The 24166-nt window shown below is 43.6% G+C and overlaps 1 protein-coding gene across 6 annotated transcripts in view; it reads left to right on the forward strand.

The window, feature by feature from the left end:
- SEMA5B (semaphorin 5B) overlaps window positions 1–24166 on the forward strand; it is a 261113-nt gene that overhangs the window by 175164 nt on the left and 61783 nt on the right. For all 6 annotated transcript variants that reach the window (XM_082763900.1, XM_082763904.1, XM_082763905.1 and 3 more), the window contains 5 exons: window positions 1989–2051; window positions 12723–12821; window positions 13571–13784; window positions 16360–16645; window positions 21011–21146. In XM_082763900.1, coding sequence (XP_082620026.1) covers window positions 1989–2051; window positions 12723–12821; window positions 13571–13784; window positions 16360–16645; window positions 21011–21146 — 798 coding nt within the window. The remainder of the gene's footprint in view (window positions 1–1988; window positions 2052–12722; window positions 12822–13570; window positions 13785–16359; window positions 16646–21010; window positions 21147–24166) is intronic.

Consider the following 24166-nt stretch of genomic DNA (forward strand, 5'->3'; position numbering starts at 1 on the left):
CCAATTCTTCTGCTGCTCTGCTATGATCCCACAGGAGCCAGAGCACTGATCGCTGTAGTAACCCACAATTTTTGTTTTCATTTTGGCCTGCCAAGCGCTGTTAAGTTAAACCTGGCAGTGTAATGGAGAGCGCCCTGTCCCCGTTCCTGAAATGGAACAAAGAGACACCTCATAAGCGATCTCTTTTCTGGAGTTGTATTATATTAAGCTTCTCAAAAATTGATCCACAGTCCAAAACTGCTGTGGACAGATGAACGAGGGCCAGAGCTGGGACTGGAGATCAGAACGCCGCCGTGTAGTTGTTTTGCAGATGTCAAGGCTTCCTGGGAGTTGCCAGTCAAAATTTCTTGCTGTTCTGTAACAGCTTATCGCAGCGAGCTTTCTCATCTGATGACATATCCCCTCTCAGGATATGGCTACACGATCCTTTCCAGCAAGGACTCATCCCAGCTCTCACACAAACACTTCTGAGGCACAAGCTTTTGGCCTTCAGCCTGGCTTGGACTGCAGCGCACGGGAGCTATTTCCCAAGCGACTCCCAGGGAAAGATCTCCGCTCTTCCCTTCTCCCACCAAACCTCTGCATGTGCTCATAAAGCTTTACTTAAGCCAAATTGAACTGAATTTTCAGCGGATGGACAAGATAGTGTTTTTTGGAGTAAGGAAGAAATACGCCTTCTCCAAAAGTTAGATGTATAAATGCATTTCCTGGGCAGTGGCAGTATTTCTTGTGGTTATGAGTAAATATCTTCATGGCACTATGGTGGAGTTGTTTGTTTGCTTGTGTTTTGGGGGGCAGATTGATCCCCTCTCCTTGGTAGTCTCCTATCTTTCTCCAGCAAGAAGCAGGATTTATCATGTGTCAGGGGGACAATTTCTATGGAAGACTGGGGTTTAAAAAAAAATAAAATTGGCTGCTCTGAAAAAGTTCAAGAAGAGTTCAGATCCGGGCCAAACTTTGAAGCCATTTCCTGTGTGGGTAATGTACTGGGAAAAAAAAGAAATCTGGCTCTTTTAGGGGAGCTTTGGATCTGTATCTGAACTTTGCAAGCATGGCCTTTCCCTGTGAAACAAAGCTATTTTTCTTGTTCGCAGAATGATGTATTATGTATAGCATGGATGTTTATATGTATTTTCACCTCCAGCTAACAATACCTGCTTGGATTTGTTAGAACTATTTTTAAAAAGTACTGGGGGGAGGAAAAATGCAGAGGGCATAGAACGGTTGGGTATGTTTCTGATTTTTTCTTAAATCTAAAAGTTGTAACACAGCTTTGCTGGTCTTGACCTTCCTTGCGAAGGAAGGGGCCACTTTGCTCTGAAGGAGCTATGCAAGGCTGGCTGGGGACTCCCACCAGCTCTTGGTCCAGGTCTTGCAGTCCCCAGTCAATTGGGCCCACCACATTTTACTCCACCTCAGGGTCTGGCCCCATTTCTCCGACATCACCAGTCACCATCCAGCCTTTCTCCACTCTTCTTGTTGTCTGGGTTTTGCTTGTCCACACACAGTTCTTGTTTTATCCAGCTCACGTCACTGCAGGGTTACTTAGAAGGTGATAATCTTGAGGGTAAATTTGAGGAGACCACTGCATCTGTAGGCAACTACTGGGTTTGCCGTTGGGAAGGTTTTTATTTTGGTGATGAAGGCTGGTGGTTTTATACAGCACTATCCTCCTCGGAAATGGGTGAGGACTCAGCATATGGGACTTGTGTCTTGGACCTTCCAGTTGAATGATGACCAGAAATTTTATTTACATGTAAATTAAAGCCTTGCCTTTGTTAACATTCCAGTTGCTTCTGCCTCTGGACATTTCATCTATTTATCATTTGTGTGCACTGTGAGCACAGTGGGAGAGAGATACATGTTTACTGTCACAACACCTCTTGTAAATTGGGCTGTATAAATTTCTGGAGATGATTGTTTTTGGGAGTCTCCAGACGTGGTGGTTGGTGGCATTGTCGTGTGACTTGTGCATTTTGGTTTCTCAGGCAACAGCATGGGGTTCAGATGAAGACACCAGGAGGTCCTGTCAAAGTAAAGGGAAAACAGAGGTAAGTTTTCCTTTGCTACAGACATGCTATGGGTGAATTTATTTACATCATTCCATTAGAAATCCCCACAGGGAGCATCTGACACCAGCTTGAGCCCATAAATCTGCAGCTGTTCGGAGCTAGTACCGCAAGTGCCCGAGCACCACAGAGCAACCATTTCAAAGGCTACCTGTCCAAGTTATTAGACTTGCACTACATGAAATTTAAAGGTAATTTCACTGCTGGAGAGGACGCAGTTTGTGACATATCAAGGATCAGTGTGCTGGCAAATCCAGGGAAACATCTTGTAGTGGGTCTGAGGCTGGTCAGGTTGGCTTAGTCTCAGTACTCAGCAGCGAGCCGTTGGCGTTCGGCCATGTGGGCCTGTGTCTGATACTTGTTCGCAGTTAGAGCTGATTTTTGTATAATTCTCTTGAACATGAGAATCGAATCCGCTAGGACACTGCAGTTCTTTTCAGGTGGAATGTCACAGAGCTCCTTAGGAGGCCGGCGCAGTCTGCTAAGCTGCGGTTCAAAACCAGAACTGTTTGAACTAAGGCGTGCTATCTCAGACGTCTGAAGTTTGCAGGCATTTCTGACTGAAGCACAGGTCCTCTTCTGCCCACTTCTGAGAAACTGAAACAAAACCATGTACTGAAAACAAGAAGTATTTTTCAAATGTGGTGTTGGTACTGTTCAAACATGTTCAGGCCTCAACTGAGAGGGTGTCCTGTTGTCCTAAATATTATACCACAAAGAGTTTTCAGTCTAAACCAAAGGAGTTGGAAGATAATCATGATCTTTGCTGTAGACTTGGACAGTCAAGCAGAGAGTGCTTGTGTGGCTTGCCCAAAATCTGGAGTTCTGCCAAGTTCCAGTTCAGTGCTTCAAGCATGGGATTATATGATTTTCCATTGACCACATTCATTTCACATAATAAGCTGTACGTGATTATTGTGTTAACTTGCATATACACAGAAATGTCAGTTTGAATTTTGTAGGATGAACAACAAAGAGCTTCGTGTAGTTTTGGAGAACAGGAATATCAGTATCCTTGAACATGTTTTAGAGTTTGTGGAGGGACTGCTTTGTGTAGGAAAATGCCAGCCACTAGAAGAAGAACCCAAAAGAAGATGAACAACATTAAAAAACCCAAGACACGAGGAGTTTTTGAATTTGTGGTCTTTGTACTTTAAAACATGTACTCTAAAGAAAGGATTTTACTCTTTACTCCCATTGTAAAAATTTGTGAACCTTAGTCCATTGTTCATGAAGAATTTGAATTTATAACCCAGAATTATTTTGTCAGCCCCCAGATAAAACCCTTTTAGATTCCATGCATTCAACTGAACAAATTCTAGGATAATTTCAATTTATTATTTTTACTGTCATGCCAAAAGAAAGCAATGGTCTGAGCATTTTTGCTGCTGCTGCTGCCTCCACACACTGCGAAGAGTCTGCCAAACATTTCATGAGGATGGTGCTCCAGACAGCTGAGTTTATGCTGCTTGTTATCCAGAGCTTAAAATTGTTTGGTGGGTGCAGGAGCCTTGGATGTGCCGTTTTGAGAAACAATAATTAATCAGATTGTTAGACACTTCTTGACATACAATTAATGGCAAACAGAGGTGTTGACTAAGAGTCTGACAAGAAGACATGGAGCTACGAAGAAAGGCAGAAGGATTCTGCAGTAGATAAGTAAACTCAGATCTCCCAAGTCTGTATCTAGTTTTGCCTGTATGTCCATGGATGAATCCCTCCTGGGAGTCTACACATTCACTGCTCATTACACTGTAGAGAAATGACTTAGTGCTAGCTCCAAATACCACATAGAGCTTAGCAAGCTGATGAACAGCTCTACTGCAGCTGAGAAGTCCAGCTCTGACCTCGTGTCTTTCTTTGGCTGGGTAAATGCATCAGGCAAGGGCAACACAATGTGAATACTTCTATTTATGCTGTGTGATAGTGGTACAAGAACCAGAGCTCTGTCTGCCTCAGCTCTGCTTTGTCAAAACTTGACTAATGGCAGTTTTCTACATAGCACAGATGATTTGATGATAAATATGCTCAGAATTGTCAGGCACTGAGATATGTGGTGATAAAGGCTAGAAATAAGGAGGACCTTTGGCTCTTAGATTAATTCACAGTGTAGTTTGGGTAAGTTATATGACTGGTTCATTTTCCTTACCCGTTTAATAATGTCTTTATTTTAAGATGAAGTTTTCAAAGCTACCTAGTGTATAAAAATGCCTTTTTCTTATGCCCGTTGAATATCTAAATTGGATTCTCCCTGCTGCTTAGAAAATCTCCTCCTAAAATGCCTGGAGTTTTACCATAAGGAAAATAAGAAGTACAAGAGCAAAAGCTACAAAATGCATATCACGGAAAGATAATTACCATGGCATGATGATCACTCCACATTTGAGTACCAACTGGACAGAGAAAAGGGAGATGAGAAATCTGTTTCCCAGATTTAAGGCCACTAGGTCTTTTCCTCGGACACCTTGTGTAGCTCTGGCCAGAAGTGTCACCTGCCTGTTCCAAAACTGAGCTCAGTAACTTGTCTTTGGCTGCTGCACCTTCCTGAGGAAGGCAGAAGGTTTTGAATCAAGCAGGCCGACTGCATGCTTTGCTGGCTTGATCAAATGGCCGATCACCTTCACTGTTAACAGCATGTACTTTATTTCCTCTTTGAATCTGGCTTCAGTTTTGGGTGTCTGTGTCTCTTTTTGTCCTTCTCTTCTAGATTAAGGAACTCTTTAGTTACCAATATTCTTTTTTTCTTGATAAACCATTTATATGCTCTTGTCAAGTCAGTACTTAGACTTTTTGGTAATGTAAAAAGCTGAGCTCTCCAAGCTGTTCTCTAACTCATTCCTCCACTGCTACTGAATATTTTTGTGTCTGTTTTCTGCACACTCCAATTTTTCACCTCTATTCCCACGTCAATCTCTAATGCCTGAATGTGATTAAAATAGTCTTCCACCTCTTCTTCGCCCTCTGTTCATGTACTCAGCAGTTCTTCTGTCACAGGAGATCATGCAGAATTGCCTAGTCACTGTGACCACTAAATCCTTCTCACAGTTGCTAGTTCGGGGATGTAATCTCCCGGTCTGTACATAAAGTCCTTTTGTTCGTTGCCTTTTAATGTATAATATCTTTAAAAAATGTATTTTGTTTGTTGGGTATAGCTCACCAACCAGCCTAACATATATGTCTGCTTTGGCCTCATTGTAGTTGCTATTTTTCTTATCATTGGGTTATCCACAAATGCTGGTTAGGAAAAATGTTGGACCTTGCCATTTGGGTCCCTGCTAGAACAGCAACTTTGTGTATGATTTTTCTCAGAGGACTTCATTTCAGTCCACGCATTTATCAGATTTTAATCCTTTAAAGTACATGTACTTGAACTTGATTTTAAAAGTAACTCTCTACTATATGTCATGCGGTATTAAAATATACACTTCAGAAAAGTCTCTTTCATTTATATTGCTATTTTTGTCAACCAAAGCTTGTGGTTTCCTCAAAGAATTGTATGTGCTTTATTTGTCATGTCGCTGGAGATCCATGCTGGCTTCCACTAGTAATTATTCCTATTTTTGCAGCATTTATAAAATGCATCCTGATCAGCACCTTAAAACTCTCCCCTGGAAACCATCCACCATACTGAGAGAGACTGCAGAGAACAAAATCGGTGTTATGCTGCCTTTCTTTCTGCCTTCCAAGTGATATCACCCAGAGGTTGTAGTTAAAATGAGCGATGGATAGAGTGCAAGGGGAAGAGGTGCCACTAGATCAAAATGTATTTAATTTCATTAGGAGCTGCTCAGCTTCTGGTCTATAATTGGTTTGTCTCTGCATAACAGCCCATCCACCACATCTAAGGAATTTTGTCTGACATAGAAAACTGTGGCTTTCTAAACAAGCGCCCTTTGGTCTTTGTCTTGTCTGAGCATAAAATTATTTGTTCACTTTCCCAAAGCAGCACACCGCCATTTCAAAGAGAAGGGAACTGCTTGTGAAAATGGCAGCGCTCCAGCTCTTACGTGCTGTCCTAAGGACTTTGGGTAGCAAGGGGAAAGATGATGCACTGATAACACTTCTGGAGCAAGAAAGAACCAAGGGAAACATCTGATAGGAATCCAGCTACTGTTTGTCCCAGACTGGCTGTCTCCCTTTCCTTGTATGATGTCCTGATACAGACGGTTCTTGGATTGACACAAGGTTGCAGGGAAATCCTGGCCCACGGTTTCAACCCAAATAAATGGGTTTGGCTCAGAAGTTGCTAGGCTAATGGAGGAATCTGCTATTTTAGGCCTTCGAGTGGCTGTCATTCAGAGGATGTGTCCTCTGGTCATGTAATGTGGCTGGGAATCGCCATACAAAGAACAGGCACCCAGATCTGACAGGCACCATATCAATCCATGGGTAACTGCGAGGCAGACAGATGGTTTTTCTTCTCCCCTTTCTAGCTGTTTCTAGAAATCTGAACCTCCATACCTACTACTTCTGCTAAACTATCAGCCCCCTAATTTGATTTGAAGTCCATTAAAGAAAACTTGGCTGGAAAAATCATTAGTGATTCTCTTTGGTATTTATGGCACTCAGAGGAGAAAGACAGCTTGGTCAGGGTGTTGGCTTAGGCTGATTAGTAAACTATTTGTCCAAAGAAATAACATAGATATCTAGAAGCATGTTAATAACACTGCTCAAAAACGTCAGGTTATGATTTTTTAAAAAAAATTGGGATGAACTGCAAGAAATAAATATTTGCTGTACTCTAAAATGTCATTAAGGGTAAACACAGAGTTCTGGCCGGTTCTCTGAACTGCAGGCTGTACTTCAGAGCCAGTGTGTTTACTTTTATAGTAATAAAGGGCTTTGAGCATGGCTGGTGTAGCTAGTAAGTGTAGCTAAACAGACCAGAGCATCCAGTGGTTGAGGAGCAGGGAGTGCTGTGGGACCTGCCAGATCAGCGGAGGACAGAAGTCCTCTCTTCCCACCACATATGTAGACAGTAGGAATAATCTGGCCGGCCAGCAGTGCAGGAGCCTTCTCTGGGTACAGCTGCCAGCACACTGAGCCGTGAGTGTTTCTGGTTGATCTACCCCCGGATGCCTCCCGATGTGGCTCCTGCTTTCTCTGCTGGCAGCCTTGCACAGTGCTGCTGGCTGCGCTGACACCAAGCATCGCGCTGTCCTGCTGCATCGCTCGGGGCCAAGCCTCAGGAGTAACGTGCAGGATGACTTGCATCAGTAGGGAGACAACCTCCCATCATGGCAACATCTCCTGAAACCAGAATTCCTTCCTTTTTGCAGCTTCTGGATTTTGTTAGAGTCTTGTAGATGTGGCAAGGAGGAGCTGAATGGAAAAGAGGAGCTGGGTTTCAAAGAAGTAACCCCTGCCCATGCTGATCTAGCTAGGGAGAACAGGCAGGCTTTGGGTCACTGTGGACCAGTCTTTATGAGTTTTTGGTAAAACTTACTGTTTCTGCTCGAGATGTCCTCATTCCCCACATACACCCCCCTCTACCTGTTTTATCTCGCTGTGTTCTGGCCTCAGTGAACTCCTGGCAGTGAGCTCTGCAGATTAATTGCACGTTGTGTGAAACTATTTTCATTATTTTGTAGCTCTGTTAGAAGGCTGTAGCTGCATCTTTGCCAAGTTTCATCCTATTTCTCCTCTTAAATACCCTGGCCTAACCCCAAGATAAATTTCCATATTCTGAAGAGTTTGTATTTCTTACTGAGGACACCAGACAACCTGAAACAGCTATTTTCCTGATAGAGCATGTAACTGTGTTTTTAGTCTATGATCAAAATGTATTGGTATGTGATGAAATACTGTTAGCTAAAAAAAAAAAATCGAAAATCAAAAAGCAGATCTCAGAAAACAGCTTGAGTGGTTTATTCAAAGTAAAGGCCAATTAAAGCAGTGCCTATATACGGTTAGGCCTTCAAAGGAAAAATGCCTCTGTACAATGAGATTAAGGGCTTATAACATTTCAGAACTCCAGTGTTCGGAGATGACAGATGAAACAACTCAAGAAGCACCTACAGCTGGCTTATTCTTTGCATCCTGAAAATGTCTTTTTGAATTTTACCTCAAACTGAAGCCAGCAGGAGTTCAGCCCCTCCATTTGCTGGTCTGTCCACGCGAATGAATGGAGTAACACTTTGGGTTTTGGGGTTGGAAATGTGCTTTCAAAGCAGCCTGACATCTGTATTGCTAGAAAGAGCCCTGCTCCTACCCACAGTGGTGGACATTACGCCATTCACAGACACAGTGAAATCTAAATGTTTCAAGCCTAAAATAAATGAGAATGGGCTTAAAGCGAGGAGGGGCATGAGGGGATTTGATAAAGATTAAGCTTTACCAGTGATGTACGCCTCCTAGGAAAACAAGGGTCATTAGACTAGGGGAAAGTGATTTCTGCTCAGTCTAAGGCCTTGTCTGCAAAAAGCACCAGTATCCGGTAATTCGGAGGAAGGAATGAGAACCCCAAAGTCAATAACATGTATTTCAGAGGAAAATCAGAGATATGTTTAATGCTCCGGCTGTGAGCCACAGGTTTTTATCAGCACTGCCATATATTTAATGATAATCCCAACTAATATAACTGGGTTATTCTCATTAACCATATAAATATTGAGTCTTCTCCCTTTATTTAAATCCTTAATCTCATGATCCCAATAATACTTTCTGGTGATGAGATCTGCAGTCTGATCACACACAGACTGAACCGTCTGCTCCATGATGTGAGAGCAGGATCCAAACATTGTCTTGTCTGGACAGAGCTGGGGTTCAAGCTTGCCAGATTTTCCAGCCATGTTAAATAAAGCCCATCTGAATTTTGCCTCCCGTATGACTGAGTTTTCCAGGCCTGTGGAAGAAACTGCACTAAATAGCTCCCATTTTCTGTAAGTGCTTGGGAAATCATTTTACTAACCAGTTGCCTGAGCTACGAGTTGTAGAGGGGAGCACGGTGAATAACTTTTCTGAGCAGATCCCGGCTGGCTTAAAGAACACAGAGAGGAGCCTGTCCCTTTCTAGTTATTTTGAGAACAGGGCAGAAAGGGGACCTGATGTAGATGTCACCAACAGTGTCTCGAGAAAAATCACAGAATCACAGAATCACAGAATTTTCTAGGTTGGAAGAGACCTCAAGGTCATCGAGTCCAACCTTCAACCTAACGCTAACAGCCCTCCACTAAACCATATCCCTAAGCTCTACATCTAAGCGTCTTTTGAAGACTTCCAGGGATGGTGACTCCACCACTTCCCGGGGCAGCCTGTTCCAGTGCCTCACAACCCTTTCAGTGAAGAAGTTCTTCCTAACATCTAACCTAAAACTCCCCTGGCTCAACTTAAACCCATTCCCCCTCGTCCTGTCACCAGGCACGTGGGAGAACAGACCAACCCCCACCTCGCTACAGCCTCCCTTGAGGTACCTAAAAAGAGCGATAAGGTCGCCCCTGAGCCTCCTCTTCTCCAGGCTGAACAAGCCCAGCTCCCTCAGCCGCTCCTCGTAGGACTTGTTCTCCAGGCCCCTCACCAGCTTCGTTGCCCTTCTCTGCACCCGCTCAAGCACCTCGATGTCCTTCTTGTAGCGAGGGGCCCAAAACTGAACACAGTACTCGAGGTGCGGCCTCACCAGAGCTGAGTACAGGGGGACAATCACCTCCCTAGCCCTGCTGGTCACGCTGTTCCTGATACAAGCCAGGATGCCGTTGGCCAATCCCACAAGCTGGAACATTTTAGTGGTTCAGCTTCTTCCTTGCTTTTGTTGGAAGTTGGCATAGGCTGGCAGTGGGCACAGCAATAAGAAATGCCAGATGAGCACAGGATTCCTCTTGGGGCCAGGCAGGTTAGCCAGGTGGGGTCTGGGAGTTAAATCTTTGTCCTCATCTTGCAGGATCTCCTCTCATTCAGTGTCACCATGGCAAACCTTCTAGCACCTGTGTGTTTCGATTCACCCAGCCCAGAGGACAGTAAGATAATGCACCTCCATTTTAGAACATTACTTAATGCTCTACAAATTGCTTTGAGACCGGTGGATGAAAAGTACATGTGATCATTGCTCTTGCCCCAGCAGTGCGGAGCCCTTTTACCATCATTAGTAAGGCAAGTCCAGGGAAAAAGCCTTCTCAGAGCCTAGGCAGTTAATTCAGAGAGATATAACTGTGGTGGGATATGGCCACACCTGTTAGCAATGTTATCTAAGCAGAGGAGAAGAAAACATCCACCAGGCACCCCAGTTTCTGCCTTTTACAGCCAGTGAAATAATTATTGGGCTTGGTACATCCAGTTCCCTGAAAAGTATCAGCTGTCAAATGTTTCCAATCTAACACCTCATCTGCGCTGCCTGTGCTCTTTTGCTCTTTGCTAGCACAGTTGGGAATGGGCTGGAAGTCACAGATGAAATATTTTGGTGCAGGTTCAGACAGCAGCAGATATATTGGCTCAGTATGGTTTTTCTTCTCTTTCAATAAATAACCTCTGCTTTTGACTGAATGGGTACAAAGAAAGCCATGCTTAATTAGGCTAAAATAAGACAATATTTTACCAGCTTCCAGCATCCTTATCAACCTGGGCTACTGCGCCTTGGAGTAAAGTGTGCAACAGATGCATCCAGCATGATCTCACAGAGAAATTATTTTTTGTGTTCTGTCTTCTCAGCTGGGAGGATTTTCACAGAAATTAAAGCTTTAATATAGGTCTGTGCAAAGAAGAGAATTCTGCAAGTTAGGATTTGAGATTTCTGCAGGACGGAGTTTTATTTAGGAGTATGTTTAAGTACTGGAAAAGTGTGCAGCAACATTAGTGGATTAGCAGATCCGCTCAGGCTGCACAGAGCAGAGGAAGGTGGAAGCAGAGGGGAGCAGGTGGATGCTCTCTTATTATGTGAAAGTCGTGTACAGAGCTGCTGTCTGGGTTAGATGCCAAATCAATCATATTCTGGAAAAACTCAATGGGGAGAGGAGCCTGTACTTTTTAAATCTCATTTCCTCAAGAATTTCTGGTCCTTCACAGTTAAATATACAGTGGTCCTAGGATTACGTGGGATTGGGTAACTGTGCTGTAAAACAGGAATTACTTAACATGAAATGCAGACCTGGCTAGGGCAGGGAATAACCTGCAGGGCTCACAGCACCACAGAAGAGCAGGAGGGAGCAGAGAGGCTGGCAAGCCCTTGTTGACCCCACTATGAATTTAAGCTCTGGTTCCTCTGTGCCAGGGGCTGTGTGTCAGATCCCCAGATCCCTGCTGAGGTCAGCCCCACTCCATCACCTCCATGGCCTCTGCCTGGGCCAGGTGAGTGCTCCCAGGCTGGCTCAGGGCGCAGTCCCTGCACACTTCTCCATTCAGGATGAGCCCCAGACACTGTGCCCATGCAGTAGCTCATCTGCGGCCACTGCCAGGGGGGGTTTGCTAAATGCCATTCTCCAGCAAGTTGTTTTCCATGCAGCGAATAAAAGGAGATGGTAGTTCTTAATCCAGCTAAGCAAGCCTCTCCCCTTTCCAGCTGATACGGAGTGTTTTTACACTGCTGGATCTTGCAAATGAAGTCTTCAGGGAGCTGATCAGCAGCGTGGAGCGCTGTGAGACGGGGAAGCTCGCGGAGTGATTGCTGCTTACAGGAGAAGCGGTGTCTGCAGCTGGAGGCTCAGCTTAGCAGCAAATTATGATCTATTGGAGGGAGGAAAGCAAGGCAGCCGGGATAACCCAGCCGAGGTTGTTATTTTTTAACAAGTTCCCGTCTCTGTTTACAGTGGAATATAACTGCCTTTCCTCCCTTGGAGCCCGTGGGTGCCACTCACAAGCCATCCATCGCTCACCTCCTCCTCTCTGCGCTGCTCCCAGAGCCCAGGGCAGGCAGCCTGGTTCTGGGCTCACCAGACATCCCTCAGCGGGGCTGTGAGGATGGATTTCAGGGCAAGGGGCTGCCACAGGCTGTGCTGGCACCTCCTCTCCCTGCAGGTCACCTCAGAAAGCCCTGGCCTCTCCCTCTGTCACTGAGCATCCCGGGCACACTCAGATGGCCTGACCTGCAGTCCACCAGTGTCGGGATGTGAGGCTGCAGGGGGAAGGAGAGGCTGAGAAGAGGGGTTTTGCTATTTCTCTCTGTCCTGGCCTGAAAGAGAAACTCCTTCCACTATGGAAAATCCTGAGTGTGGAGCCTCATGGTGGAAGGAAGCAACGGTCTGTCCAAGCACACGATTCTCCCATTGCAGAGAAGTTCCTTCTGTTTTCCTGCTACACCAGCGTGACTTCTAGTGCAGGGAGAGCCTCTGCCCTTCACCAGAGTTGTGTCTGGGTAATGTTGTCAAAGCTGCAGCACTGATGGGAAAAGCAGGTCAGAAATATCATGGAAAGAGGGAGGATTCCTCCTCCAATTTAAGCAGAAAGAAAGAGCCAGTTGTATAGCTAACGCAGAGTCAGCCTGATGGATAGCATCCTACCAGATTCGTGCAGGATTGTGGTCAGAGAAGTAAGCAGCAAATTGGCCTTGCTCACGGAGACTGCTCGCTCCCTACAGCTGTGCACTGCTGCAGCACTTGGTGCAACAAATCTTGCTCCAAGTTAGAGGTAAAGAAGGTGCATTCCAGCTGCCACACAGGTACTTTTTAATGTAATAAATAACCTCACAGTCTTCTTTTCAAAGTTCGTCTCTGTCTTGTGTCCCTACAGGAAGAGTGTCAGAACTATGTCCGAGTGCTGATTGTTTATGGCAAGAAGGTTTTTACCTGTGGTACCAATGCCTTTTCGCCAGTGTGTTCCAGTCGTCAGGTCTGTTTTGCCTCTTTTGCAGTGATGGAGGGGCTGGGGTACATGCTCTGGGGAAGGCCAGTCATCAACAGGGCTTCATGGGTGCAGAGAATATGTTCCAAATGCAGTTGATCTGAAATTGTTTTGGTTTGGGGTTCTTGGCCCCGTTGGGCCAGGGGGTGGTGTGTCTGCAGGTGGGGAGCAAAAAACTCATGGTATGGGTGAGCCAGGTTTGGACAAAGTGCTGCTCATGTAAACCTTGGGTATGCTGTTGAAAATGGGCAATACAGACAGGCTTAGCTGTGAGCACCTCCTGCGCTGAATGCTTAAATGTTTCCTTCAAAATAAATGGCAAAATTCCCTTTGGCTTCAAGGGAGGCAGGAGCAGGTTCGGAGCAATGTTAATTTTTATATTTTTTAATGCCAGTACACATTCAGAAGGTGCCTATGGAAGATTAGAAACCTGTGCTAGCAAGAGGAGCACCTGATTACTGTGAGTGGGTTGGGCTCTGCAGGCTTTATTGGCAGGGGAATTACCCTTCTTACAAAGCAGGAGGATCAGTGAGGCTCAGACACAACTTCTTACATTGGCAAGTGATGTATGTAAAGATCAATTTACAGTCATCGCTGGCATTATTGTCTTATAGCTGCCTGTTTTTTTTTTACCATCAGGGCTTTGCTCGGAGGTACTCATGGGCAAACTGAATTCTCTGTGCCAGTACGAAAGCCAGCTGCTCTTTAAATTCTCTCCTCTCTCCTTTTAAATACAGGTAGGAAATCTTAGCAAAATCATTGACAGAATTAATGGAGTGGCTCGGTGCCCGTATGACCCCCGGCATAACTCGACAGCTGTGATTACATCACGAGGAGAACTCTATGCTGCAACTGTAATTGATTTCTCTGGACGGGATCCTGCTATTTACCGCAGCCTTGGAAATGTTCCCCCACTTAGGACAGCACAGTACAACTCCAAATGGCTCAATGGTAAAGTCATGCGGGTCGTATCTGAGCAAGAGGTGTATTAAAGTCAACTTGGCAGGCTTGTAAATCCTTCCTTCTGTTTTCTTATTGGAATCCAGAGTTATGATGGGGATGGGCTTCCGGTGCAATGATCAGTGCAGCTTAGAAGACATTTAAAAATAGCCTGGAAGGATGTCAGAGGAGTTGATTTAGAATATGCAAAGTGGGTCTTACAGGCTGCTTAATATATTTATGGGTCTCTGTCTTCAGAGATGACCAAGTGCATCCTTTTAATGAGAAAATCCCTCAACGATTTGAAGATCCAGGTTAAATAAAGCCTCATGTTGTTGACCCAGTTCTGCAATGTGTTGAGCACACTCTACTTCCACTGTCTCAGCTGAAAATGGTTCGTTTCAGTACAAGATCAGTCTGAAAATGAGAAATTTCACAGCAAGCTATGTTACATGTAAACCCATGGTGTTGTGGATTTATAGTTATTAAAAGCAGCTGTTACCCCAGTATGATAATACCCTACATCAAACAAGTTGTAGAATTTCAACCAGTAGTTCCTGCAGTAAGTCCATATCCTCTGGCTGGGACAAAGCACACCTTGACTGAGCAGACTATAATGATGGAGACCCCAATATTTCCTCTCTCCTCTCTCAAGGCCAAGGTAAGTTGACCAAGTATTCAGAATATTTCTGTTGGATTTCAGAACCTTTCAATCAAGGATATGAACAGTGGGACTGTGCACTCTCTGGAACTTCATGAGAATGAACTTAGCTTCTGCAGACACTCATAGATAATGTTATATGGAGAGCAGGACCTGTAGAAGAACGTCATCAGGCAAGACTGTGAGTGAATTAGGACAATTAGTAGCATAGCTCATATACACTCATTACAAATATGTGCCACTTGTCTGCACATGAATTAAGAATTCAGAAGGAAGTCACACGGGGGAACCTTGGAACAGGGGAGTTTAAAGAAGGACAAACAGAAACCGAGTTTCTAGTCCGTGGTCGGAAAAGCTAACATGACACTTGGATTTACAACTTTGTGCAGTATTGGGGACTTTGGACTAATTTCATCCCATTCTGGCCACTTTTCAACAAGAAACAGAAAACTTGAAGATGATTCAGAGAAGAGCCATGGAGTGATTTGAAGCTTGGGAAGTCTGCCTCACAGTGAGAGACTTAAGGAGCTCAATTTATTTATCTTTCTGAACAGGAGATAAAAGGTGGTTTGCACATGATATGGAAGTACTTACACCGGGAGAAGATCTCTGGCAGGATAAAGATCTTTAATCTAACAGACAAGTCATGACAAGAGCCTGTGATTGGAAGCTAAAACCAGATAATGTCAAATGGAAGAAGAAGTGCAGGTTGCAGCTGGGGCAGTCATTAGTCATTTGAACGAGTCACTGAGGAAAGTGATGAATGTAAAGCCATGTGACGTTGTCCTGTAAGATCAGATCTCCTTCAAAAAATGCGGTCTAATTCACCTGTTAGTTGTAGGGTCCGATGGTGGAATTACAGGGTGAAGTTCTCTGGTTCATATTAGACGGAAGGAAGGTCAGGTTGGTGATCACAGCGATCCCTTTAAAGTTCACTGTCTGAAAGAGAAAGTTTGATCAGAGATGCTCTGCAGTGCCCTTCCCTCTGAACCATATTCTACCTCCCAAACCTTCCTTGCAGCACCATGAGTCTGCCCTCCCCTCTGCCAGACTGTTCTCCTTTCACTCCTGGGCTGCAGCATTAAAGAAATTCTGTACTTTCCTTTGAGCATTACTCAGAAATGAACATCATAAAAGCACCTGTAAAACCAACAGGTTTTTTGTTGTTGTTGTTTAGTCATATATTATTAATTGGCCAATCTTTTCTCTTTGCCAGAGAAACTGTTGGGATGAAAGACTGTACACTTTAAAGCTTTGTTAAATAGCCAATTAAAATATTCATTACAAACCAACACCAGGTTCTTTTTAATCCTTGTGAAAACAATAACAATGATTCCAGGAGAAAAAGAATTAAGGAGAGCTTGCTCTGATACTGTCAGTTTGTGGCGTGGTTTTGTTTTACGGACATAAGATAATCTTTTGTGCCTAGAAACTGGAAAGGCTTTGTGATAAAAGCCAGATGTGATTGCGCTGGGAAAATAGGTTGAATGTTTCAATGCAGCAGTCTGGGGAATCGGGCGGATGCAAGCAGCGTATTTAACACACCATAAGGTGCACTTCAGAAGAGAATAGGTAAAAGAACCCAATGGGAAGGCTTTATGTTGTAAAATAACTGTAGGTACAGAGAGTAGTCGTGCATATGCAAAGCATTAAACTCTGCTTTCACTGAAGTCAGTAGCAGCAGAGCCAATAAAGTGGGGAAATGAAGGGATCCTTCCATGATCTGAAAAATGGAGCTAGAGCTGTACCCCCATATATCATTATTCTCATCTACTGTTTTTATGTCTGCTGCTGACTCCAAACTCCCTGTGGTCGCAGCTTTGACAGCCTATGTAAAAGGAGCTGGCAGTGCAATGCATTGGGCAAGTCACTGAGCACGGATTGATTTCTGACCTGTATAAATCTCTTCACGTGTTTGTTTTTCAGAGCCTAACTTTATTGCTGCCTACGACATCGGTTTGTTCACCTACTTCTTTTTCCGAGAGAACGCAGTAGAACACGATTGTGGGAAAACAGTGTATTCTCGTGTGGCCAGGGTCTGCAAAAATGACATTGGGGGGAGATTTTTGCTGGAGGACACATGGACAACTTTCATGAAGGCCAGGCTGAACTGTTCCCGTGCTGGAGAAATCCCTTTCTATTATAATGAATTGCAAAGCACCTTCTACCTTCCTGAGCAAGACCTGATCTATGGTGTCTTCACCACTAATGTGTAAGTTGCACTGGTTTTACTGCCCTTCTTCTATCCCCAGCAGTCTGAAACCGGCAATACTCTGATTTCTTAGACAGTCTGAGCAATAATTTTTGAAAGATCCCTTGGTTTAATGCAGAGGAATAGATAGGTCTGTATTATCCATCACAGCAGCATTGCCTTTAGGACAATGTTTTTAGTCCGTTGTTCATGGATGCCTGGAGTCCCTTACGGGGTGATAGTACATTTCTAGGGTAACTTAATTTGATTTAAAACTGAGCTGTGACAGACTTTTGACTTTTTGTAGTGCCAATGCTACTTGTGTTGTTCGGAGAGCTGGTATGAAAATGACCCAGTAGAAAAAAAAAGATTTTTCAGCCAGGTTTACTGCCTGAATGATCTGACACTATTGTGGGAACATCAGGATTGGCCCTAGAAATGGACAGGTACATGTGCTTGGGAGAGAAGTATTGGAAGGAGGAAAAAGAGGCAAATGGGATGACAACAGCAGGAACTGAAATCAACATAAACTGCTGAACAACATATTATAGAAGCAAGGTCATGGAGGCTACACAGCGTTTAACATTTCCAAGTGGGTCTGTACCTCTACTACAAACAGTTTGGGGTCCGTAAATCAAAAGCAGTGTTGGAAATCTGAGGGGAAGGAATGATTTCTGAAACTTCATAATCACCTTTTCTTGGCTTGATATTGAAAAAACTTGTAATTGGAATGATTTAGTGTAGCTGTGAAAGCAGAAAAGAGAAGAGGAGTTAATTAAAAAATATATTAAAAAACTCATAATGTATTTTTTTAAGTCAGAAAAACTCAAATAACTTTTTCTCTGAAGCCCAAGGCTAGGATGATAAGTTTCAAGCTATAACCAGTCTGTGTGGTATTGAGTTTCAATAATGCATGCTCTCCAGGGGGGTGTTATCCTGATGTGTAAACTAGAGGATGAAAATCTGAGTTAGTTACTTCACATGACAACCACCCAAAATATCTTTCTCATGCTGGTTAGCCAACTTCTTTGGGGCTTTTTGTGCAATAGAGAGTACTGTTCAATATGAATAAGTGTCTGGTCCCAAGAAGCCCCACAGCAAAACAAAGAAGTGAAGCCTCTCTGAAGTACAGACCTTAGGTCTGTTCTCTTTGGCGTGGCAGCCCTTGAAGCCACAAAGCATCAGACCCAACTTTTTGAGCTAGAGCACTGTTGGGAGTTTCACTATAATGACTTTTATAAAGTCAACAGATCCAAAATGATATTTCCAGTCTGTAAATGCCAAGAAGTAGGTAAGTGTTTGGCCACCCTCATTCACCTTCCATGTTTTTTTTTCTGCACGACTGTTGCCAACATCAGCCAAAAGTGAGCTGTTGGAGAAGTGACGAGGAAAAGGTTGTGGAGTCTCTTTTGTTGGACATTTTCAAAATGGACATTCCACCTGGACATGGTTCTGGGCAACCTGCTCTGGGTGGCCCTGCTTGAGCAGGGATTTGGACCAGAAGACATCCAGAAGACATTCTGTGATTCTGTGAAAAAATAATAATGAGTGAGCACTGGACCTTGACTCTGGGCTTCAGGGAAATCTATCCTGGAGTCGAAAGGAGCATGAGTTGTTCCCCCTGAAAACATTTAAAGGCTGTTAGCCAAACTGCCTGAATGTGTAAAGGAAACCTGGCTACTGCTATGGGCAATTGAGATGGAACAACTTTTTTTTTTTTTTTTTTAATATCAGAGACACTTTTATGCCTATAGTGATAATGTTTTATCTATCCATTTGTCCATTCATCCAGCCAAGAACGGAAATTGGAAATGAGAATAAAATTATTAATAAATGTACAATATTAATCAAATTTATATGGATTTTGTGTAAAACAGAGGAGACAGACTAGCTCGGGTTGGAACAGTTCTTTTGTGCTGTGTCTGTCTCCCAGGTTTGCTAAAGCATGAGACATGGTAAGTGTTACCCTTTCCTCTTCGGATTGCACTTAAGTCACTCTTCTTACATTATGGGTGTGTGTTCCCTCTGGTATCTTCTGAGGACAATATAATATGTAACATTTGTGTAATTGAAGAGATGAGTTATTGATAATAGCTGAAGCTAGATCAAGTAGCGTTTTGGGTCTACAACATGATGTTCTTTTGAGAGTTCAAAGAGAAAATGTTCCAATTTGTCATCCGACTAGAGAAATAATGGTAATTATTCTTCTAACTTCCACTGGGACTTATATCATGCTGCATGAGCGCTGCATACAAAGAGGGCTGATGCGCGCTCTAGCCTGAGTACCTTTATAATGGAATACTGATGCACCACAAAACTATTATTTTTTGTTTAAAGGTATTTTTATTTTGGCAGGTTCATCTTTAATGCAGTTACGGTCATCTTATAACAAAGGGCTTTTAGTCTGTATCATACTTATTGGTGGAAACACCCATATAAAGATTTATTGCTTCATTTTAAGCTATATCCTGCTAAATCAGTGGGAAAGAGAGCTTTTGGGGGAAGCTGTTGATGAAATATTTAAGAAGCTTTTATTAAAGTTTTTGGAGACTATGTTAAAGCCTCCTTGAACTTAACTCACCTAGTTAGTCACAGGGAGCAGGAGGTGCAATAAAGGAACTTGCAGTTCCCACCAGCGCAGCACAAGGGCCAGCTGGCCAAATCGATGCCACTGGTTTGAGACTGGGATCTGTGTTGTAGTAGGGAGGGATAGGAAATATGCCAGGCCACAGATAGCATTATTTCATCAAAAGCCTCATTCAAAAGGAAAGGGCTATATTGTGGAGTCTTTAGCAGGGACCTAAAAAAATCTTTTTTGTAAGTGTTTTTGTTAGACTATCAGGGTTTTATTCTTTCTTTTCCTTTTTCATTTTCCTTCTCATTCTCTTTTTTTTCCCATGTGTGCCTCAAGGCATTTACTTGTCATCCATCATTAGCTTTGTCTTAAGAGCTGCCGTCTGTGAGCATGCACTGCGTCAGTGGTGTTCAGACAAAAGTGGAGAAAGGTTCGCCTGGCGCTGCTTTGACATGTTCAAAGGGAGCTACTCCATCACTCGGGGGGTGGAAGGGCAGGGGCAGGAGCGGAGAGTGGGAAGGCAAAGCAAGAAGTTCCTCCTGACGTTGTATTGCTCTGAAGAAATATGCTGTGAAAGGATCTGGCCCTCTACTTTCCTGCCTGGGACTGTGGAGCAAGGCTTTTTTTTATTTATTTTTTTTGCGCAAGAGAGTATAATTACTGGTTTAGTAAAAAAAAAATGTTCCTCTCAGAGAATTCAAACTGCTTTAATTAGCAGCAAGATACATACAGCAGGGCTCGGGTTATTTAAAAGGCACTGTGACGAGTCAGTTTCCTGTGCTAGCCCTATTTTTAGTTTTATTTTGATATCTTTCTCTCCAAACGTTGTTCTTTCCCTTTAAAAAAGGGAGAGGGCTGGGAGCAGGTTTTGAATTTCAGGTAACCACATAGCAAGTGGCTCTCTCTGGACGTGCTTCTCGGAGATGCCGGCTCGTCAGGGAGGTGCACTTGAACCCTATGGAAGCAAAAAGCGCTGAGCCTGCTCAGGACCCTGCAGAAATGGGCCCTCCGTGGCTGAAATGGGCCAGCAAAGGCCAACCGAGCTGTGTGCAAGTCTGCCCAGGCAGCATCACCTCCCTGTGACAAATTCCCTTGCAAAGAGTCCTTCCTGCGGTGGCATTTCTCTCGCCTTGCCTCCTCTGGCTGGTGCGTGCGTGCGTGGGGAGCAGCCTGCCCCAGACAGATGCTGATCCCGGCTGGGAGCACGAAGGAGTAATCACTGAAAACAGAGGCTTGCACGTATTAGCAAGACATCTTTGCCTGCTGAGCTGCCGTAACAACCAGCTTGGTGTGCACTGTCATTCTGTCCCTCCCCCTGCCTGTGTGCATGCTTCTGTATACTTACAAATAATATATATATATCTATATAAACATTAGGGGATATATTTTATAGCTGAAGATTTTAGGAGGCTGTAGAAACAGGCTTTCACCTTGAGAAACACCGGGAGATTAAAAATTATGTTGTTTGTAATCAATCAAGATAGATGGGGTGGTAAAAAAATAAAAATAAAACCAGACGCAAATAATCCATGCAAATTAAACTGTGCTCACCTTTCATGTCAGAACTACTTCCGTGGCCCTTAAATCACAGGCATTTTAAAACCAAGCTTAAAATTCATTCTCAAAAATTGTCATGCAATTCATTTGCATTTTACAATTTATTTATTTATTTTTGCTCCCTGTGAGATTGGTATCACTGTATGTCTACCTAGCAATTTACATGTATTTTATCTGAGTGAAGCTTGATGTCTGTTATGATGAAAATGTCAATGTTCTAATGATTAAATTGATTTTTTTCTCCCCTTTTCCAGAAACAGCATAGCTGCCTCAGCAGTGTGTGCCTTCAATCTGAGTGCCATTACTCAGGCATTTAACGGCCCTTTCCGTTACCAAGAGAACCCCAGATCAGCCTGGCTGCCGACGTTAAACCCCATCCCAAATTTCCAGGTACTGCTTCTGCCCTCCAGTGTGCTCCAGTCCTTTTAACGTTCTGTCACTCCACTGGGTTGATTCTTACAGGGGCTTATTTTTCCAGGAAGACCCACAGTGCAGATAAATGATATTTTTCTACCTTCATGAGTATTTTGGTCTGTGGAATTCTTTGCCACATGTTATTGAAACCACGGGATTTATGGGAAAATTTAAGTGTTTTTACACATAAAAATGTTCAGAGCTTTTGTAAGAATGAAGAATTTAAAATATCTGTGGGCCAGAGATGGTGTTCTGGGTAAAAATTTTGGAGGAAAGGTTTCCTGCAGGATATATCACTGGAATGCCCCCCCTGAAAAAAGCCTGAAACAAGCAATACTGGCCTATGGTGCGAGCTGCATCAGGCTAGATGGACCCAAACTCTGATACATCAGGGAAAATCCACTCTTCCTACTCTCTTATTTCTGTTACACTCATCACCAATACATGAACTCTGAGCATATGGTCCTCACAGGGGATAAGTCTGCATATCCCCACCGAAGCTTGCAGATTCAATGACTGTAAGCTGAAGCTGACAAAGTCAAACTAGAATGGAGACAACCGACATTTTAAAACAAGAAAGGTAATTAACTACTGTGACTGCATAAGGATGTGATGAATTTTCCATCACTTAATGGGGCCCTGAAGGCAGCCGGTGTTTCTGTGTGAGATGGATGTCTTTCCAAGACACGGTAGCTCAGCCAGAAGTTATTGACATGTTGCAGAAGTAAGTAGTGGAAGAGGCCAGATGGACATAGTGATTCCTTCTAGCCTTAAAAATCTTCGGGTTTATGAATGAGTAGTTTTCCAGGGTTATGAGTTTACGCCAATTTGAAATGTATAGAACATGATAGTTGCTTTATGCCCAAATTCAGTCACTGCAGCACAAAGTATGAATTTGAGAGCCCCACACAACCTGAGTCCTCTGAAGTGTGAACCCATTTTAGAGCTCAGCCCCTTCCCACCTGGGGAACCCTAGGGAAGACAAACTCATCTTTCTGTCCTTGCTCCTGCACAGTGAATCCTTTCAGCCTGATTGTGTGAATCTGGTTCTGCTTTATAATGGCAAAGGTGCTGAGGCTGCCTGCAAATGCCATCTGCCTTCAAAGTGGTGATGTCAGGGACCTTCCAAAAAGGACTCTGCAGTCAGCTGAGATCACTGCAGGAGCAGATGGGAGGCAGGTCCATGCTGCAGGCAGGGACACGCTTGTGCTCTTGCTGAGGAACCTGACTTTCTCCCCCTGAATTCCCTCACAGCACCTGAGTGAGGGCTTCAGCTACAAGGTGGGACAAGTTCAGGCTCTTGATCACCCCCTCAGCTTGATGCACTCAAAACCAAGAAACAAAGCTTTGCTGAAGCCCCAACCATGCTAAACATGACCGGGGCTTTTTTTGTTTTCCCTTCAGCTTTTTTTTTTTTTTTTTTTTAATTTAAAGGGAATATTAAGGTTAACCAAGAATCAAAGACTTTCTGTCTCTTGCTGGACTAACCCAGGAGGAATAGAAAAGGACTTTGGAAAGCATTTCCATGTAGTGAAAAGTATCAGATAAAATGTGGAGTGCAAAGATTGCAGCAGCAAGATGAAAAAAAAGGGTCAGGGAAAAATAAGGAAAGGAAAAGGAGGTATGTGGCAGACAAAAGGAAGATTGCAAAAAGAGATTAAGATGTTTTTCAAGTACAGGAGGAACAGGAGGTCAGTGAAGGGCCTTTAGGAGATGACAAGGGTAATTTAGTGACAGAAAGAGGCAGATATTGCAAAAAAATTAAATTAATTTTTTTGCCTTAGTGTTCACAAAGGAGGATGAGGGAAGGATGCCAGATTTTTTTTTTCTTGCGGAGAGGAAGGAGAAATACTGAAGGATATAGAGGATCAGGGCAGTGCAGATAATCAGGAAATTAGAACAAAACAAAATAAAACCAAACCAGAGGGATGCTGTGTCAGCACACAGGCTGCCAATAGCCCAAAAGGATTATCAGTGACTTGATGAGAATAGAAAACAAAACCAACAATGACATTCCTGCCACTGGGACTCCTCCTTCAGTGATGCTCTAGAAAGAAATGAGAGCAGAGAGAAAAGCATCCAAAGCAAGGCAGGAGTGAAAACCAGAAAGAGTACAGGAGACAGGAGAAGAGATGCAATTAAAAACCCTAATGAATTTGGGATGAGACACTAATGAAAGAAAATGACCTTTGCAATAAAAAGGTATTAAAGCTCATCTGAAGACATGTCAAAAAAAAAAAAACACCACCCAACCCAACCCACACTGATATTTTCTTGGTCTGGGTACTTGGTTCAAAACGCTAAAGCTGATAAGCAAATGGCCATGTTCATAGATGATGTGAACTAGCATCACCCTGCTCAATTAATTCCCACAAGCTCCAAGACATTGGTGGTGGATTTTTGGACAAACCGAGTTGTGCACAACTGTGACAAACATGTCCGTTCCTGAAGTGAGTTCTTAAAGGTTTGACAATTGTAGGACTTAGTACACAGCTGTTAGGATTCATATCGACTGTGTAAATGTGAGCTAAATTCCTATGAGCTCATTTTAGCACATCGTAAGAGAAGCTCCACATGGTGCACCTCTGAAAGGCAGCCACACTGCAGAGTTGCTTTGATGCATATTGAGAGCATGCACATGGGAAATTTGTACACTGCAGCTGGGATGTCGTAGATCAACATCCTAATTTGCAGTATACCAACTTCCCTTCCAAGGAAAGACCAAACACCTGGACCCAAAAAGAAAAAAAAATTTGCACGTGTGTTGTTTTTTTTTCTTCCTACTGAAACTGCGAGGATCAGTTTATGAGAGGTGGGCCTTGAGCTGGTGTTTAAAAGACAGAAAATAAACTCTCTTCTTCCCCCCTGTGCTGTATGGACAGGGTGTTGAATCCTATCCCCGTGCACCCATTGATGCTGGAGGATGGATTCACACAGGTCAGTCTGCCATGGCCTGTGAAGACAGAAGAGCTGTGTGCACGGAGGGGGCGGTTAGT

Source organism: Aythya marila, assembly GCF_965140915.1.
Source record: "Aythya marila genome assembly, chromosome: 6".
Classification (NCBI taxonomy): domain Eukaryota; kingdom Metazoa; phylum Chordata; class Aves; order Anseriformes; family Anatidae; genus Aythya; species Aythya marila.